At 35.0% G+C, this 19,181-nt stretch overlaps 2 protein-coding genes across 9 annotated transcripts in view; one reads left to right on the top strand and one right to left on the bottom strand.

Annotated features, from left to right (window-relative positions):
* The window catches only part of LOC105180235 (ubinuclein-1), an 8,334-nt gene extending 4,327 nt beyond the window's left edge, over positions 1-4,007 (bottom strand). Inside the window, exons 1-8 of one of the 4 annotated variants that reach the window (XM_011103924.2) lie at positions 3,477-4,006; positions 2,906-3,004; positions 2,719-2,795; positions 1,902-2,023; positions 1,441-1,793; positions 585-684; positions 383-492; positions 169-255 (exon numbers count right to left, since the gene is read on the bottom strand). In XM_011103924.2, the coding sequence (XP_011102226.1) occupies positions 169-255; positions 383-492; positions 585-684; positions 1,441-1,793; positions 1,902-2,023; positions 2,719-2,795; positions 2,906-3,004; positions 3,477-3,830 (1,302 nt within the window). In that variant the 5' untranslated portion in view covers positions 3,831-4,006. Of the gene's footprint in view, positions 1-168; positions 256-382; positions 493-584; positions 685-1,440; positions 2,024-2,718; positions 2,796-2,905; positions 3,005-3,476 lie in introns of all 4 variants that reach the window. The other 3 variants (XM_011103919.2, XM_011103909.2, XM_011103927.2) reach the window with 3 other exon arrangements.
* LOC105180215 lies at positions 5,180-7,421 on the top strand. Of its 5 annotated transcripts, XM_011103898.2 has the most exons (5): positions 5,180-5,425; positions 5,969-6,047; positions 6,590-6,785; positions 6,943-6,969; positions 7,143-7,421. In XM_011103898.2, the coding sequence occupies exons 1-4, from the start codon at positions 5,237-5,239 to the stop codon at positions 6,953-6,955; spliced, it is 477 nt and encodes a 158-aa protein (XP_011102200.1). In that variant the 5' UTR covers positions 5,180-5,236; the 3' UTR covers positions 6,956-6,969; positions 7,143-7,421. The 5 variants fall into 5 exon arrangements, 3 of the variants coding, with proteins under 3 accessions (XP_011102200.1, XP_011102184.1, XP_011102191.1); XR_002286618.1 differs by lacking the exon at positions 6,943-6,969 and having other exon boundaries at positions 5,905-6,047; XR_002286617.1 differs by lacking the exon at positions 6,943-6,969 and having other exon boundaries at positions 5,985-6,047; positions 7,143-7,418.

The raw sequence follows: 19,181 nt of genomic DNA, 5'->3' as shown, positions 1-19,181 counted from the left end.
ACCCACACATCCAAGACCAATAAAGCATCCATCAACCTTACTTCTGTATCAAAGAGTTAAAATAACACCAGCAGAAAAACAGAGGGATTTGGGCAGGAAATACAAAAGGTAAGAAAAGCAAAATAGAGATCATTCATATGTCAAATCTTGATCCGAAAGAGGAGATACCTTCAGTGTCCTAAGTTGCATTAAGTGGCCTAAAATGCTCATCAGACGACTGATTACATCCTTTGGTATTTTCCCATAGCTGGCTTGCTGCAGCCACCCCAAAAATAAAAAAGTTAACTTCTGTCAAAAACAGAGCCTAAAGAAAGCAAGAGAGTAATTAATCAAGCCGCAAGGAGAAAGATGAACTGATGGCATGTTATTAGTTGTGCAGTACCGCTAATCTAGCAACTTTAGCCAGCTTCTGCTTTATTTCTGGTGGCAATCTTCTTTTGACTGCCTGAGAAGAATTATCAGGATCCTGAACCTCTGTTGAAGGTGGTCTAGCTGATGGTTTTCAGATAGATGAGACAAAAAGTAAATTATCATGATAAAATTTATAGCATAGGAAGAAAAAAACTGCAATGGTAGTAAAATACATTCTGCAACTATCTTCTCTAACTCTCTAATGGCCTTGTCGAGCATTGCAATTTTCTGTCTAAAGTGAGATCCTTCTTTTCTTGGCATGAGGGGTACCTTCTGGACAAAATTATGTATAAGACCTCATTAGGGATATAATAGTAAATTGATAGCAGAACGGAAAACACAACAAGCATAATTCAAAACAGTTTTAAGTGCTTCTCTTTCTGCACAAATAAAAAGATAAGTAAAATATTGAGACATACATTTAGTAGCCGCCATATGTAGATTTCTACATGAGCATGTAAAAGAGTTGCATACATGTGATCTTTACATGCAAAATATATTAACCAATGTATAAACATGCTACTGAGAAACCAGTCACTGGACAGGTTAATTGTCAACCATTTTAGTATAACATTGTGTTTAACTCCTTAGCAATACTAGTGCTGATGAGATGGTCCCCTTCATTTAGAAATTTCTATCCGGCATTTTAAACCACGAAGAAAATCTCGCTGCACATCTAAAGTATTTCGGACTTCAAATGAAGTAAAAAAAACAACTGAACTCCTTCACCAGTACCATCCAGCTTGGTAAAGAACCCCATAGTCAATTATTAGATCTATTTTCTACATAATAGTTGTACAAAGAGTCACTTCTAATCCACAAGATATCGAAACCCTGCCTCGCCAGTTCATCCAGAAAGTTTCTTTGATACCATAACAACCCATGCAACATGGGTTCTGATAAAATGACACTAACTTACACACTTCAGGTAGCTCCTGCTATACAACATGATTTTGAACACTTAAGCTAAATCGGATCACTTCAAGGACAACAAATTGTAGGAGAGACAAACAGAAATGGAATACTGACCGTAATTTGAGAGTCCCTGCTTGCAGGGATATTAAGGTCAAATCTTTCAACAAGTCCACCTTTTTCTTTCCTTTGAATAGCTTGATCCAGCCCATCGACATTACTCAGTTGTTTCCCAGAATGAGATTTGCTTACATGTGAGCTTTTATCATTGGGCCTCTGAGCTAAGGTGTCGTCTTGAAGTTCACTGCTCTCTTTCCGGTGGTTATTATGGTTCTGTGATGAGATTACTCGAGTTCTCTGCTGGTCAGCATCCTTATCCTGCCTAATGCCATCAACACTTGATAATCCTAAAGGATCCACCATAATTTGGGTATCAACAGTTTTCTTCTTCAGTGAAACTTCAGCAGCATCTGTAGGAGAAGCTTCAAATAGCAGATCTGAGCGATGTACGCTTGGCAAGGCCACTATGTGTGACTGATTCATTGAGTTTCTTTCATTCGAGGATAATGCTTTTCTACCTTTATTCCCTATTTTCACATGTTTATTTGGATTATGCCCATCGTCCATCCCAACTTGACCTTTTGTAACATCTTTGCGTCTCCTTTTCTTCGGCTGTTGGTTTGTGGATATGGTAGGTTCCCTGCAACAAAGTGAAGTAAGTCCTTAGGAAGGTCAAAACCTTGAGTCAACTGATAATCAAAATATCGAAAAACAGCTTGTCCTGAAACAAGGAAATTAAAGTTTCCATAGTGATGCAAGTTGCATATATGCAGTTATAAATGCAAATTCTAAGTGTATGCAACATACAAGATTTGTAAATTTGAGCATTCTAGGATTTCAAAAGCAAGTAGTCCGGAAAAGAATTAACTTTCATACAACAACGATTGCTAGCACCAATCACATCTCGTATTTACGATTCACTAATTATTCTTTATCTTGCATCACAAAATTTGAACACTTCTTCCTACTAGCTCCATATGCCCTTTGTGTATTCATCTATTCACTGTTTAATGCAACTGGAAAGCTCTCACAAGAGAAGTCCTCACAAAACGAAAGTAGTAAAGCAATATATATTTTTTATTTCATTGTAATTACTACATAAGAAAATTGATATTGAAGTACTAATTGCTTCTTTTCCTATCTCCATTTCAAAGTCTCGCACATGAAAGAATCTTGCCGTTGGTCTTAAAATGATTGGACGCTACATCCATGCATAAATAGATGCCAAGAAACATAATGGATTCATCTCACTAGGTTTCTATAGTCAACTACAAGAGATGCTAGTGTATAATGTTATCTATCAAAGTGGCAAAGCTAAATCAAGACAAAACTCACATTCGCTCCAACTTCCCACGATTAACAAAAAACCCATCATGTTTTATAGCCGAGTTATCAACCTGGAAATAGTCGTCCTGCACAGAAGGAAAATTTATTTGCTGACTAATCATGTAAATACCAAACATGAAGAGAAAAATAATTAGATTGCACAATGGAATGCAAGCGATGAAGAAACAGCACCCACCAACTCAGTATCATCAATGAAGGAATCCTCTGTATCATACTCATCATCATCGGGCACATCATCCAGAGGAACATCTTCCTCTTCACTACTTCCATGACCCTACAAATTTCACTCATCACATAAACAAAATCATGCTATTGAACATTGAATCATAACCACCAATCAATAGTCTATGTAAGCAATTAATAAGCATATTTCACCACCACACCACAAAACATTAAATCTGTAATGTGTGCCTCTCTTTGCAGTGTACTTAACATGAATCTTTCAAGTGCATATATTCACTAACCAAAGAAGTAGTAAAAGTTCAACCTAACATGATAAAGTAAAAATAAAAATCCAACATTATCATAATTGCACCAAATAATCAGCAACAATCAAACGAAATTAACAATCACTGATATTTTACACATGGATGAAATATTAAATTTGTAAGCACTACTCCATCTTTAAGATGTAACTAGTACGCTTCTTCCAGAACTGCACATTCACGTACAAACCATCAATAGATTTTAAAATTCAAACTAAACCAATAAATTACCAATAAACTCAGTAATCCAACGAAACATACCGCATACATTCGCTCGATTTTCTCAATCACGGTGCTCAAACGGTTTGTCCCGGCCTGACCTTGCGGATCCTTTGCTTCATTCTCTTCCGGCTGCTTCAAAGAAGCCACCGTAGGAGGCGGAAGCGGTGGCTGAGAAACCGGCTGCTGGTAGGCTTCCGAAGATGGGCAAGAGGCTGATGGGCCAGACCCACTGACCTTACTCGAGGTGGCTTCCCTGAGAAGCTTTTTCCACGAAACTATTGTCGTCTCACCAGGGCGCAGTTCCACCGTGAACCGAAGACGGCCGCCGGCGGACTCGAATGAAGACATTGGCCTCGACCCGGAACCCGGATTGGGCCCGCCGCCTTCTGCCATTAATTCAGTGTAGTTGTCAATTAATTTATTTAAGGGCTAGAGATTTGAAGAAAATAGAGGGAAAATTTGGGGGAAAAACCCTAAGAGTGTAAGAGTGATCAAAGAAGGGGAAGATGCGAGAGGGATTTCTATTTTACTTTTTTTATTTTTCTGTAACGGCTGAATTGGAAAGGTAGGAGTGATTAAAGATTCACTAAAATATCAATAATATTGTGATTGGATTCGTATTATATTGTGATTTGGGTTTTAAAACCAAAAATTTATTTTTGATTATTTTTGAATTTATTTCATATTGAATTATTTAAAATTTAAATCAGATATTCATAATCAGATTAATTCATCAAAAAAAAGTTGCAGTTTCTAGATAAATTAGTATTTATGGGAATACTTATTCCTTATCTCCTTCATGCTTTTAGCTATTCCCGTTAATTAGGGAATAATTTTTTTTTAATAATTTAATACACTAAATAAATATAAAAATACCTAAAACTTATATAAAATATTATATTAAAACTATTAATATATATTTAATATTTTTTATTATTTTTAAATTTTATTGAATTAAATACTTTTACTAAATTATTATTTTATTTAAATATATTTTAATATTTATTTATAAAATATACTAAATAAATATAAAAAATACTTCAAAATTGTATCAATTTTTTTAACTTAAATAAATATTATATTTAAATCAAATATTATATATTTTTTATTATTTTACTTAATTTTTGTTTATCTCTCTTCTTTCCGGTGATGAAATTGGGAAAGCTTGGCCTCATTGGAATTATCTGGATGAGAGGAGTCGAACGGTGGCATATATACCCTTCTTTTTTAATTCTGCTCTCCTTTTTTTTGTTTTTTTTAATTATTATATATTAATATTTATATTTTCAATATATATATGTAGAATTATTTATATACAAGATAATACATTGCGCAAGATTATACATATTATATCTATAATTTGATATGTAATATCAACTTTTTTATAAGATTCAAATGAACGTATATTTCCATCTTTTCATAATTTTTACCTAAATAATAATTATTATAGTGAGTTTTTTTTTTTTTAACAAAAAAATATGTAACGTGTTATATATTATTGCGTTGGTGCAAAAAAATATTGTCTTCTGTCACTATCGTAATAATGCACAGAAGCAGAACACAGCAGCTTGAACGATGATGAACAGCAACCTGGAGACTTAAGGATGGTAGAAGTTGCTGAAGCTGGCGTATTGACACTAACAACTTTGCAAGTGAAAGAACGCTTTATCACATTGTTGTATTTTTCATTCTTTAAGAGTTGTTATTAGAATTTGTACGCCTTACTTAGTGAAATAGCAACTTTTAGTCTACTAGCCGTTGAGAGGTTGTTGTGAAACTGCTTCTTCCTTCTTCCCTATATGCATCAGACTTTGGTGAGATACAGCCACAGGGGGAATGAAATTGATTTCTTCAATCATCAAGTTACAACTTCTTTTCTGTTCTTCTTCTTATTGACACTTTTTCTTCTACCAAAAATTGTTGAATGCAAGAATTCAATTAGTCCCAGAGGACGAATTCAACTGGAAATCGAAAGATTCAAGATTCAGGTATATATGTGGCTGGTATTCTTTTGGGGTTTCTTGAAAATTTTCCGTTAACCGCCGTGTGTGGTTTTGAATTTTTTCTTGAAGTTTTGCGTGGAGATTCCACCATTCTTTGGCTTTTAATTCCTTATATTACTCGCGTCTTGCTTTTTAGGGAGGTCTCGAATATGAACCCACTTTCTTGTTTTTAGTTCTGTTATGTAGGGTTTGCAATTGCGAGTACATTGTGCCGCATGGTTTCTTGGTCTGATGAAATAACCGGTTCCCTTTTTTTGTTTAGTTTTTTTTTTCCCATGTTTTCTTGTGGAGACGTTAAATCTTGGAAATATCCACAAACGAATTGGTGTTGTTTACAATACTTTACGCTATTATCTCTAGTTTTCCTTTGAAAGGATGTTCACTGTCGTTTCTGCTTTTCATTTCCCTGTTTTCACAAATTGTTGTGAATTCGATATGGTTTTTTCTTCTCTTTTTGGTTGCAGTGCATTAAATATGATATTGCTGGTGCCTTGTGGTTCTATTACAGAAATGACGGAAATATTCTAGTGTTTTCTATTGTCAGGCTCCAGTGCCTCTACAACTTTTGGGAAAAATGAAGAAGATGGCACTTCCATTGTACCCCCAGGTGACTAATTACCTTAGTTTATATTTTTCAATCATTCTTAAAGCTTATCATATGTATCTGATTAATAATGTGTGAATACAATTGAATTGTACATTTTGCACTTGTTCTTGCAATCATGTATCTGACGTTTTGCCAATTTCACTTATTCTTAATGCTAATCAATGGTTAGGCTAGCACTAAAACCATGTTCTATGGGCCGACTGCCATTGAGGGATGAAGTTGGCTCTTGGCAAATTTGTTAGATTATATATAGCTCTCGAAATGATTTTATGTCTGAGGAATTTCAGTCCTCCACCTGTGATTTTTCATGGTCATCGAGGTCTTGTTTTCTATGTACTTGATTATATAGACATGTTTTAGCCTTTTGTCTGAGTTATCCATTAATCCAGTGGACATAAATCATGTTCGATTTTAGATTGATCATACCTTAACAGGAAAATTGATCTGAGAATCATCTACCTCTTGTCCCTTTTGCTTGTCCTTTGGCTTTTAGTCATCAGACAGCTTTTGCCATCTAACTGAAGTGAAGTTTTTATTTGCAGGATTATTGAGAATGATTTTTTCAAGCAAGACTGGAGGATTATGGGAACAGTTGATATATTTCAGTATATATTCATCAAGTGGACACTTTGTTTTCTTATTGGAGTTAAGTCTCCTTGGGTTCCTCAACAACCTTGCCATCGAAAATATAGCTGGTGTGAAGTTTGTTATAACCTCCATTATGATGTTGGCTAGAAAGTAAGAAAAACTCTTGTTTTTTAAGTTCACATGCTTCTGAAATATGTTTATCTTGTTGAGCTTCAGTTAAACCTTCTTGGTCTACGGTTATTGATTTCTTCATCATGCCTTTTTATATGCATATTATTTAGCATTACTAATTGCTCCATTTTTGTAGGTCTGTAGACTGAACTGAAAGGAAAAGGTCTATTTCATATTTGGTTGAGTTCTTTGATTCTGTTATTTAGCTCAGATCTAGACTGATGTCCCAACCTAGGGATTGCTACATTTTCTTCCCTACTCCCTTGTCTCCTTGCCCAATTTTGTTGTGATGTGGTATGTGTGTGTAATATTTATCAAGTTTAAATGTGTGGACAGGTTTGTTGTTGCTTTCATCGTCTTTGCTTCTTCAAATCTTGGCTTGACATTTTTATGAAGTTTGGTCACTGGTTTGGTAGCACCAAAGGCTGTTGGTTCAGGTATACCAGAGGTTAAGGCTTACCTGAATGGTGTAGACGCACCTGCAATATTTTCGTTTTGAACTGTGGTTGTCAAGGTATTTTAGAATTTTGTTGAATTGTTTTCTCTCAACATATATATATGTATAGGTATATAGATATATATTATATAAGATCTGTATATATGCATGTAGATCCTTTTGTCTACTCATATAGATTTATTTATTGTAGCACCCCATTCGCTACAAGGGCTATATCTACCCTAAACGTCATACTTATAATAATCCATGTGTTTATATATATAAATGCTATCTACCCTAAACGTCATACTTATAATAATCCATGTGTTTATATATATAAATGCACATAATCATCTAATCGATATGCATACGTAATCACAACGTCATAATGACATAGTCAACCCACAACATCACATATATACAAATCAAACACCACAGGTGATCCACCACAGTTGATCTCTACGCCTATGTTCTCTTTATACAAACAAAATAAGATTTGTACTCTAGATGACAAAGAGAAGAAAACAGCATACTGGCCCGACCTGCCTGAGTATAGTGCGTAGACCTATTTTTCAACAGTCAGACACCTCAAAGTCCACTCATGAAAGAAAATGTCAACAGAGGGATGAACCTGCCGCTCAGTAAGTAAATAATCATCCCTATCTATATATGTATATCGTCAACCCACAACATCACATATATACAAATCAAACACCACAGGTGATCCACCACAGTTGATCTCTACGCCTATGTTCTCTTTATACAAACAAAATAAGATTTGTACTCTAGATGACAAAGAGAAGAAAACAGCATACTGGCCCGACCTGCCTGAGTATAGTGCGTAGACCTATTTTTCAACAGTCAGACACCTCAAAGTCCACTCATGAAAGAAAATGTCAACAGAGGGATGAACCTGCCGCTCAGTAAGTAAATAATCATCCCTATCTATATATGTATATCAAACACAGCCCAAATAGGACAAGTAGGCAACATGCATGGGTTACAGTCAATTTAACTCCAACATAATCAATTGTAGTACACCACATAGCTATCTCACAATAAAATAATCAATTAAACTTCCTTTTTCCTAGTTTGCTTACCAGAAGGTGCTATCGTGTTTTTTTCCGTCAACTCAAGCTCACCGTTATATAAATTTAAGTGAATCCCCTTGGCAGTCGGCTCATCAATCTCATTTCGCATCATAGCTCTTTCAATTCGCATCATTGCTCTTTTATTTCGCATCATAGCTCTTTCCACATCACATCTTTTTCATATCGCATCAAAGCTCTTTTCATTTCATTTCTTTCTCATATCGCATCAAAGCTCTTTTCATTTTATTTCGCCTTATAGGCTTTTCAACACGTCAAGGGGTATTCACGCCAAAATATATATTCAATTTCCATCACTCCCTCATTTCCACATATCACCATTCTTGTAAGTAACTAGTAACGTAAAACAATATATCATTACATTCTCATTTTCAGACACCCATAACACAACATACAACAAACATGATATTTCAACGTGTCTTCGCATTCCATGTACACAGTATCGTCAATCAAATCAAATCATTCACCATGCATATATTTTCAAATAAAACAATATCAGCATGAACCACAAATAAAGAGAACATATATAGATAATACTAATTATTTACTTACCTCAATCTCACAACGTTTATTTCTACTCAATCGCTCATTGTCAGTCCTTTCACCTCACCCCCGTATCCTATAATGATTTATACCATACACAATTAATATATCGAGAATATCGTAATTTGTTTAAAATATAATATTGAATATCATTTGTACAATTTCTAATAATTCTTTAATATTTCATTTCTATCGAAATACAAATCTTCATTTTTCCTCTTTATTAACATACCATTTATTAAATATAATTTTCGGAATATTTTTATAAATTTTCTATTAATTTCTCGTTATTATACACTTTAATTGAACAATAATATATATAATTGCGTATTTGGTTAATAATTCCGATGGAATTATATAAATTAACTATAGTAATATTCAAATCTAATAAATTTAACAATCTAATCGACCAACAATATCATTTTTATATCCAATTTGATATTTAATTCGACACTATTTTAAATAGTCAAACTCGTAAAATATTCCGATTAAATGGTACATCGCTTAGTATAAACAACATTTAATAAACGGACTAATTAAATAATATAATTATATAACTTAATAAAGAAATAAATCTAAAATCCGTACCTGCTTCCTCCGTAATTGTGCTCGTCAGTGTGTGTAATTTGTTTGTCTAATATGCCAATAAGTTTCAATTTAATATATATATATTTAGTGAGTGGTGAGGCGGTGGGCCTTTCCCTTAATTCATATATATATATATAATATTATATCACTAATAAAATACATATATATATTATATTACTTACTAATATATATATATATATTATTTACATATATATATAATATTATTATTATTTTATTTATTTAATTAAACTTTTCTCAAAATACAATTTACGTCCTTCTTAATTTTCTTAATTAATATAAATTGTCCGAAAATATTATAACGAACTCCAATTTAATTCATTCAAGTGTTATTATATTCCAATTATGACCTATAATTTATTTACTAATTAACTAAATTTCATAAAAATTTATCAATTAATCCCCCAATTATATATTATTATTTTTGGGGCGTCACAATTCTCCCCTCCTAATAAAAAATTTTGTCCTCGAAATTTAACTAACTTACCGGCTCAGGGAATAAATAGGGGTATTTTTCTCTCATGTTCTCCTCAACTTCCCAAGTGGCTTCCCTTGGAGAGTGATGACTCCACTTGACCTTCACCATTGATATTTCTTTATTTCTCAATTTCTTTATACTCCGGTCCAGAATTTCTGTTGGCTCTTCTACATATGTCAACCCCTCTGATATCTGTATATCTGGCTCATGCAAAATATGACTAGGATCGGATCGGTATCGCCGTAGCATAGAAACGTGAAACACGTCATGTATCTGCGATAATTCTGTCGGTAATGCTAACCGGTATGCTAGTGGTCCAACTCGCTCCAGAATTTCATATGCCCCAATATATCGCGGACTCAGCTTTCCCTGCTTCCCGAATCTCAATATTCCTCTCCATGGTGATACTTTTAGAAAGACTTTTTCCCCTACTTCGTATTCCATCTCTCTACGATGCTTATCGACGTAACTCTTCTGTCGATCCTGTGCTGCTTTCAAACACTTTTTAATTATTTTTATCTTGTCGACTGTTTCTTGAACTAATTCTGGCCCTTCAAGCTGTCTCAATCCCTCAATATCCCAACAGATCGGACTTCGGCATTTTCTTCCATACAAAGCTTCATATGGAGCCATACCAATACTGGAATGAAAACTATTATTATAAGCAAATTCCATCAGTGGTAGATAATCATCCCAGTTTCCTTTGAATTCAATTACGCAGGCTCTCATCATATCTTCCAATGTTTGAATCGTTCTTTCTGACTGTCCATCCGTCTGAGGGTGAAACGCTGTACTGAAATGCAATTTTGTACCTAGCGCCGTTTGCAAGCTTCCCCAAAAATGAGAAGTAAATCGAGGATCTCTATCAGAAACTATAGAGGTAGGAATGCCATGTAATCTCACAATCTCTGAAACATATAATTCGGCGAGCTTATCCAAGGAATCATTTTGATAGATTGGCAAGAAATGTGCAGATTTAGTCAATCTGTCAACAATCACCCAAATAGCATCATGTCTTCTGAACGTACGTGGTAACCCAATGAAAAAATCCATAGTAATCTTTTCCCACTTCCATTCAGGTATAGTCAAAGGATGAAGTTTACCAGCTGGTGCTTGGTGTTCTGCTTTTACCTGCTGACAAGTTAAACATTTTGCTACGAACTCTGCCACATTTTTCTTCATTGTTGGCCACCAGTAATAAGGTCTCAAATCCCGATACATCTTGGTACTGCCAGGATGCATAGCATATGGTGCGTAGTGCGCCTCGTGCATAATTTCCATGCTCAACTCCTCTACATTCGGCACGCATATACGTTTTCCATTGAACAATGTACCATTTTCTTGAATTATAAATTGATCGCTCTTTCCTTTTTGCACCTTAGCTTTCATCCTCTGTAGATATGGATTTTTAGCCTGCGCATCTTTAATTTTATCCTTGAGGGAGGGCATCACTTGTATCGTAGCCAGTAGAATATCACCACCAATGCCAAAGTGTACATCCATAGCTCTGAGGGCAGTCAAATACTCCATGTTATAGCAGATCATACCCGCAAGTTGGTGTGTACATCCATAGCTCTGAGGGCAGTCAAATACTCCATGTTATAGCAGATCATACCCGCAAGTTGGTCCAACGTCTTTCTACTCAAAGCATCTACTACAATGTTTGCCTTCCCAGGATGATAGTCAATGGTGCAGTCATAATCTTTCAAAAGCTCCATCCACCTTCTTTGCCTCAAATTCAATTCTTTCTGTGTTGGGATATACTTTAGATTTTTGTGATCTGTAAATATTTGAAACGTCTCCTCGTGTAAGTAATGCCTCCAGATCTTCAATGCATGTACTATGGCTGCTAACTCCAGATCATGGGTCGGATAGTTCATTTCGTGTGGCCTCAACTGCCTCGAAGCATAAGCTATAACTCTCCCATGCTGCATCAAAACACACCCAAGTGCTTGTCGTGAAGCGTCAGTAAATACCACATATCCTCCATCCCCAGACGGCAAAGCAAGGATAGGTGTTGAAGTGAGTCTCTTCTTCAACTCCTCAAAACTCTGAGCACATTTGTCATTCCAATTAAATGGTGCATTCTTCTTCAACAAGTTCGTCAGAGGTTTTGCGATTATAGAGAAGTCCTTTACAAATCTTCTATAATAACCAGCCAATCCCAGAAAACTCCGGATCTCCGACACATTTTTAGGTGGCTCCCATTCTAAAATAGCTTTAACTTTTGCTGGATCAGGTTGTACCCCTTCTTTAGAAACAACGTGCCCCAAAAAAGCAATTTTCTCCATTCAAAACTCACATTTGCTGAATTTACCATACAACTGTTTCTCTCTCAGGATCTGTAAAATTGTCCGTAAATATTGTTCATGTTCCTCGGGACTACTCGAATATATCAAAATATCATCAATAAACACAATCACAAATTGATCAAGGAATGGTTATAACGTCTTGTTCATCAGAGCCATGAAAGCTGCAGGGGCATTCGTCAATCCAAATGGCATAACGACAAATTCATAGTGGCCATACCTGGTCCTGAAAGCTGTCTTTGGGATCGAATCTTCCTCAATCCGTAGTTGCCAATATCCTGACCTCAAATCAATTTTAGAGAAAACAGTGGCACCTTTTAGCTGATCAAGCAGATCGTCAATCTGTGGCAGAGGATACTTGTTCTTGATTGTGATTTGGTTCAGCTGTCTATAATCGACATATAATCTCATACTCCCATCCTTCTTCTTTACAAATAATACTGGTGCTCCCCATGGTGAAATACTAGGTCGGCTGAACCCTTTATCCAATAGTTCTTCTAACTGCTTCTTCAATTCTTTCAATTCTGACGGAGCCATTCTATACGGTGCAATTGAAATAGGTGCCGCCCCAGGAATAGTATCTATTTCAAAGTCTACTTCTCGATGAGGTGGTAGTCCAGGTAATTCATCAAGAAAAACATCAGGAAATTCCCTCACCACTGGAACGTCTAATACACCCGAACTAACTTTCATGGTATCATGCACACTAGCTAGGTACGCCTCACACCCTTCTTTAATTAGATTAAAAGCGGTCACAGCAGAAATTAAGCAGTTAGGTATCACTTTTCTTTCCCCCACTATAACCGTCTTCATCTGCCATTGACTTCAACCATCCCCTCTTTTGTTTGACAATCCACTAGAGCATGATTACTAGCTAACCAGTCCATCCCCAGGATGACATCAAATTCCCTAAGGTCTATTACAACCAAATCTGCATATAAAGTAACACCCTCCACCACTACTGGCCAAGATCTCACCACCGTATTCACTAACATAAACCCACCAGCAGGCATAGACACATGTAAATCATGTCCAAATGGTTCTATTTTAGCATGTACATGAGATGCAAAATCACGTGATATAAATGAACAAGTAGATCCTGGATCAATCAATACATGTGCACTAAAATCGCAAATAGAGAAGGAACCAGTGATAACCTCGGGTGCCGTAGGAGCTTGTTCTTTTGTGATTGCATACACCCTGGCTTGTGGCTGAGGCTGACTACTTTGTCCTGTTGACGTCATGGAAAGATTCCCGCTACCTCGACCACCTCTACCTCGTCCTCTACTCGTACCTGACCGTTGTGAGTTCTCCCCCACACTGCTCACCCTTGAAGTCTGGGGTCCTTTGGTATCATCTCCCCACGTGGGACAGTCTCTAACAATGTGTCCTGATTGATGGCAACGGTAACATACAATTGGTCGGGCTCCCCAACAGTCACCAGTGTGTCTCCTACCACAATTAGCACAAGAGGGAATAGATCTTCCACTGAATGATCTGGCTGGACCGTGTCTTGCTCCAGATCCAACCGAAATAGACCCACCTCTACCCGAGAACATTGAAGGAGACCTGCTAGTTTGACCCACTCCTCGGCCTCTGAGGAAAATGCACTACTCTGTCCCACTGTAGGATTCAGGTTACCTGTTAATTTCTTTCGTTTAGCTTCAGTTGAGCTTCTTTCAATGGATGTCTCATCTGCCCTCAGTATCGCTTCCAGCGGCGTAACTCGGAGGTTTAATTGCTATTTTCTCGCGGATCTCAAGTCTCAACCCCCTTTCAAATCTGTCTCTTCTCAATTCATCGGTACTCACTTCTTTTGGGGCATATTTTGACAATCTCACAAATTGCAGTTCATATTCAGCAACAGATAACTCATTCTGCTTGAATTCCAGGAATTCAACTTTTTTACGGTTTCTGTAGACTGGTGGAGTATATTTGTCAACAAATTCTTTCAAGAAGTCATTCCACGTCAAAGTGGCTGGTCGGTTCCTGCTCCCTAGGACTGTTTCCCACCAATCTAAGGCATCTTTCTCCAGTAAGGACACTGCATATCTCAATTTTTGCTCAGAAGTACACTCGATTCTGTCTAACACCCTTTCCGTGTTCCTCAGCCATTCCTCTACTTCAGCAGGGTTAGTTGTACCGGCAAATACCTTCGCCCCCTGTCTCCTTACTATTTCATAATTCTTGTCAATAACTGCATCTTGTGGTTGTGATTGTGGCGGTAGAGCCATCCTCTGCATCATTTCCATAAACTGTTGCATAAAAGGGTTTATTTCTGGTTGTGGGGCATTTCTATTTTGGAATTCTAACCCCTGATGTTTTGATCCTGAATCATGACCCTGCACAGACTCTATTGACTCAGCAGGGCCAGCAGCGTTTTCTCTTGACGCTTCCATCCTATATAAAATACACACATATGAGTAGATTCCTAACATATACACCTTACGTATAAAATGACATTTCATCCACTATCCTAAGGAAATCTAATCCCTGCTCTGATACCACCTAATGTAGCACCCCCTTCGCTACAAGGGCTATATCTACCCTAAACGTTATACTTATAATAATCCATGTGTTTATATATATAAATGCACATAATCATCTAATCGATATGCATACGTAATCACAACGTCATAACGACATAGTCAACCCACAACATCACATATATACAAATCAAACACCACAGGTGATCCACCACAGTTGATCTCTACGCCTATGTTCTCTTTATACAAACAAAATAAGGTTTGTACTATAGCTGACAAAGAGGAGAAAACAGCATCCTGGCCCGACCTGCCTGAGTATAGTGCGTAGACCTATTCTTCAACAGTCAGACACCTCAAAGTCTACTCATGAAAGAAAATGTCAATAGAGGGATGAGTCTGCCGCTCAGTAAGTAAATAATCATCCCTATCTATATATGTATATCAAACACAGCCCAAATAGGACAAGTAGGCAACATGCATGGGTTACAGTCAATTTAACTCCAACATAATCAATTGTAGTACACCACATAGCTATCTCACAATAAAATAATCAACTAAATTTCCTTTTTCCTAGTTTGCTTACCAAAAGGTGATATCGTATTTTTCCCGTCAACTCAAGCTCACCGTTATATAAATTTAAGTGAATCCCCCTTGACAGCCGGCTCATCAATCTCATTTCGCATCGTAGCTCTTTCAATTCGCATCATAGCTCTTTCCACATCACATCTTTTTCATATCGCATCAAAGCTCTTTTCATTTCATTTCTTTCTCATATCGCATCAAAACTCTTTTCATTTCATTTCGCCTTATAGGCTTTTCAACACGTCAAGGGGTATTCACGCCACAATATATATTCAATTTCCACCACTCTCTTATTTCCACATATCACCATTCTTGTAAGTAACTAGTAACGTAAAATAATATATCATTACATTCTCATTTTCAGACACCCACAACACAACATACAACAAACATGATATTTCAACGTGTCTTCGCATTCCACGTACACAGTATCGTCAATCAAATCAAATCATTCACCATGCATATATTTTCAGATAAAACAATATCAGCATTTCCACGTACACAGTATCGTCAATCAAATCAAATCATTCACCCATGCATATTTTTCAGATAAAACAATATCAGCATAAACCACAAATAAAGAGAACATATATAGATAATACTAATTATTTACTTACCTCAACCTCACAACGTTTCTTTCTACTCAATCGCTAATTGTCAGTCCTTTCACCTCAACCCCGTATCCTATAATGATTTATACCATACACAATTAATATATCGAGAATATCGTAATTTCTTTAAAATATAATATTGAATATCATTTGTACAATTTCTAATCATTCTTTAATATTTCATTTCTATCGAAATACAAATCTTCATTTTTTCTCTTTATTAACATACCATTTATTAAATATAATTTTCGAAATATTTTTATAAATTTTCTATCAATTTCTCGTTATTATACACTTTAATTGAACAATAATATATATAATTGCGTATTTGGTTAATAATTCCGATGGAATTATATAAATTAACTATAGTAATATTCAAATCTAATAAATTTAACAATCTAATCGACCAACAATATCATTTTTATATCCAATTTGATATTTAATTCGACACTATTTTAAATAGCCAAACAAACTCGTAAAATATTCTGATTAAGTAGTACACCGCTTAGCATAAACAACATTTAATAAACAGACTAATTAAATAATATAATTATATAACTTAATAAAGAATTAAATCTAAAATCCGTACCTGCTTCCTCCGTAATTGTGCTCGTCAGTGTGTGTAATTTGTTTGTCTAATATGCCAATAAGTTTCAATTTAATATATGTATATATTTAGTGAGTGGTGAGGCGGTGGGCCTTTCCCTTAATTCATATATATATAATATTATATTACTAATAAAATACATATATATATTATATTACTTACTAATATATATATATATATATTATTTACATATATATATAATATTATTATTATTTTATTTATTTAATTAAATTTTTCTCAAAATACCATTTACGAAAATACAATTTACGTCCTTCTTAATTTTCTTAATTAATATAAATTATCCCAAAATATTATAACGAACTCCAATTTAATTCATTCAAGTGTTATTATATTCCAATTATGACCCATAATTTATTTACTAATTAACTAAACTTTATAAAAATTTATCAATTAATCCCCTAATTATATATTATTATTTTTGGGGCGTCACATTTATGTTACTGGAAGCTTGCCAATTAACTATTTATCTGTACGACTGAGTGTGTATAAATTTCATGCCCTGGTGTTGACTGCATTTCTGAACCTTGATTAGACCTATATAATTGTGCCATCAATATGAAATGAATATTACTCATTATTGTTTGCAAATGATACACATGAATGTCGTGGTCTCCTCGAAACAGTGCTCTAAAGGAATGCCTTTATCGAGGGGAGGTAAGGTGTAACATTTAGCAGATGCTGCACTCAAGCTGGAAAAAGTTGTACTTTTCTATTTTTTGTCCTAGACCTTCAAAATGTGCCCCAATTCATGCATGCCAGTTGGTTAGGAGCAGCATGCCTGCTCTTAGTCTCCTGAGGTTCATCCTTAAAATATCTGACAACCCTCATCAGTCAGTTTGCAAAAAATGATTGCAAAACACCCAACATTATGTGTTACAACTACTCGAAGGTAATGGGAAGTCATGTAGTGACAGCTTGACTTTAATCAACATATGTGTCACTTTCTGAGCCATAAATAAGTTTTTATTTCCTACTATTATTCCTTGTTACCATCAGTTTCAGCCTATCTCCTAACTCTATATGTGTGTGTGTATATATTGGACTGTAAGGGCCATCTGTATGTTGTCTTTCAGTTTGAGTTTAAAAATCTGGCCGAATTGATGGGCCAACAGAGCATATTTTTTAAAGTGCATCTAGACAGGTTTCTTGATCGTGAAGTACTTTTGCCATGTTGTTTATGCCTTTCGACTGGAGAATGCTATGAGCAATGATTTCAGTCACAGGCGGACACTTTGGCACCCAATGATTTTCATATCTCAGTTTCTTTACAATTTTGTCTTAATGCATACTATATGATATGAAGACAATATCTGTTTTTTTTTTTTTGTTTATTTTTTTTCGGCGAGTCATAACACATATTGCATGCAATTACAGAAGGCTATCAACTTACATGAGAAATTGTTTTTCAATACTATGTGTAACATGCATTTATTCAATTGTATAAGTGAAGCATGTGAGTGAGTATAGGTGATCTACACTCGTTTATTGGAAGCCTGAGGGTTGGAGTCTAAATTTGGTTTGTCAAATTTGTGCGAACTAAAGTAATCTCATATTTTTAAAAATTGTGTGGGAATCAAAAGGATTGAGTAGGAAATTTAAATACTAAACTGAAACACACATGGGTTACAAAAAGTATGTATTTTGACAATATTTAGAGCTTAATGGTGGCCGGTGTAGCTATATTTTTCTCTTTCTATTTTTCTAACTGAAAAGTAAGTCATGTTTTCTATTCATTCTTCTCTGTCAATTTTTTTGCCATATTTGAAAGTCAAGATAAAGGTGAAACCATTACTTTGTAAACTTCAAAACCTAAAGCTCTGTTTGGTTTCTGTGAAAAGTTCAATGTTATCATCGTTATAATTTGGAAGAGATAGGAATTGCAATTTTTAGGACATATTAGAATATGAGGATGCAAGTGTAGAGTTGAGTGTTAAATTGAAGAACGAACCTCCATTTATTTTTGTAAATTTATCTTGGTTTATTCATTGTGTTGGGGTTTTGTTCATGGGCTTGCGTTGGAGTTTTTTGATGTCATTTATTTATCATTTTGTATAATTATACACAAACATCATGCTTATTCATGTTGTTGATATCTTCGATTTTGCAGGTGTATCACATAAAATTTTGTTGGAAAATCTTTATTGTTCAATCATTTACTATTTAGTTGTGAACTTTGATAATGGAACACTATATCAAAATATAGAATGGTTGTCTACATGCCAATTTTTGTTTTTTCCACCGAGATTTGGTAGTTGGTACGTCTTTCTCAATATATATAATTTGCAAAATTGTGAAACGATTTTAAAGAACATGGAGTTTTGGTAACTATAATAGTCTCATACATGAGAAATCATATGATTTGCATTTGAGGAATTAACTATAGTCTATATTTCACAAATTTGTTTTGTCTTATCAAATGCTTTTGTTTTCTAAAATAGTGAATTTACTACAAGCTTTTTACTTGTATATGCATGAATTTTGTCCAATTGCTAGTATGAAAAAATGTTCTTCCACCATCAACTCTTTTGTTTTCAAATCAGCATGAGATTAGATTGCACAATTTATTTATTTATCTTTTTTTAAAAAA

This window comes from Sesamum indicum, linkage group LG2, assembly GCF_000512975.1.
Source record: "Sesamum indicum cultivar Zhongzhi No. 13 linkage group LG2, S_indicum_v1.0, whole genome shotgun sequence".
Lineage (NCBI taxonomy): Eukaryota > Viridiplantae > Streptophyta > Magnoliopsida > Lamiales > Pedaliaceae > Sesamum > Sesamum indicum.
Note: the sequence above shows the minus strand (reverse complement) of the source record. Positions and strands in the feature narration are given on the sequence as shown.

What these genes read in the sequence shown, in the direction of transcription:
- LOC105180215 (XM_011103882.2), top strand. Translation starts at nt 5,237, where the DNA reads ATGCATCAGACTTTGGTGAGATACAGCCACAGGGGGAATGAAATTGAT. An exon ending in CACTTCCATTGTACCCCCAG is followed by an intron (nt 6,048 to 6,589) that starts GTGACTAATTAC and finishes TTTTATTTGCAG; the next exon opens with GATTATTGAGAATGATTTTT. An exon ending in ATTATGATGTTGGCTAGAAA is followed by an intron (nt 6,786 to 7,142) that starts GTAAGAAAAACT and finishes ATGTGTGGACAG; the next exon opens with GTTTGTTGTTGCTTTCATCG.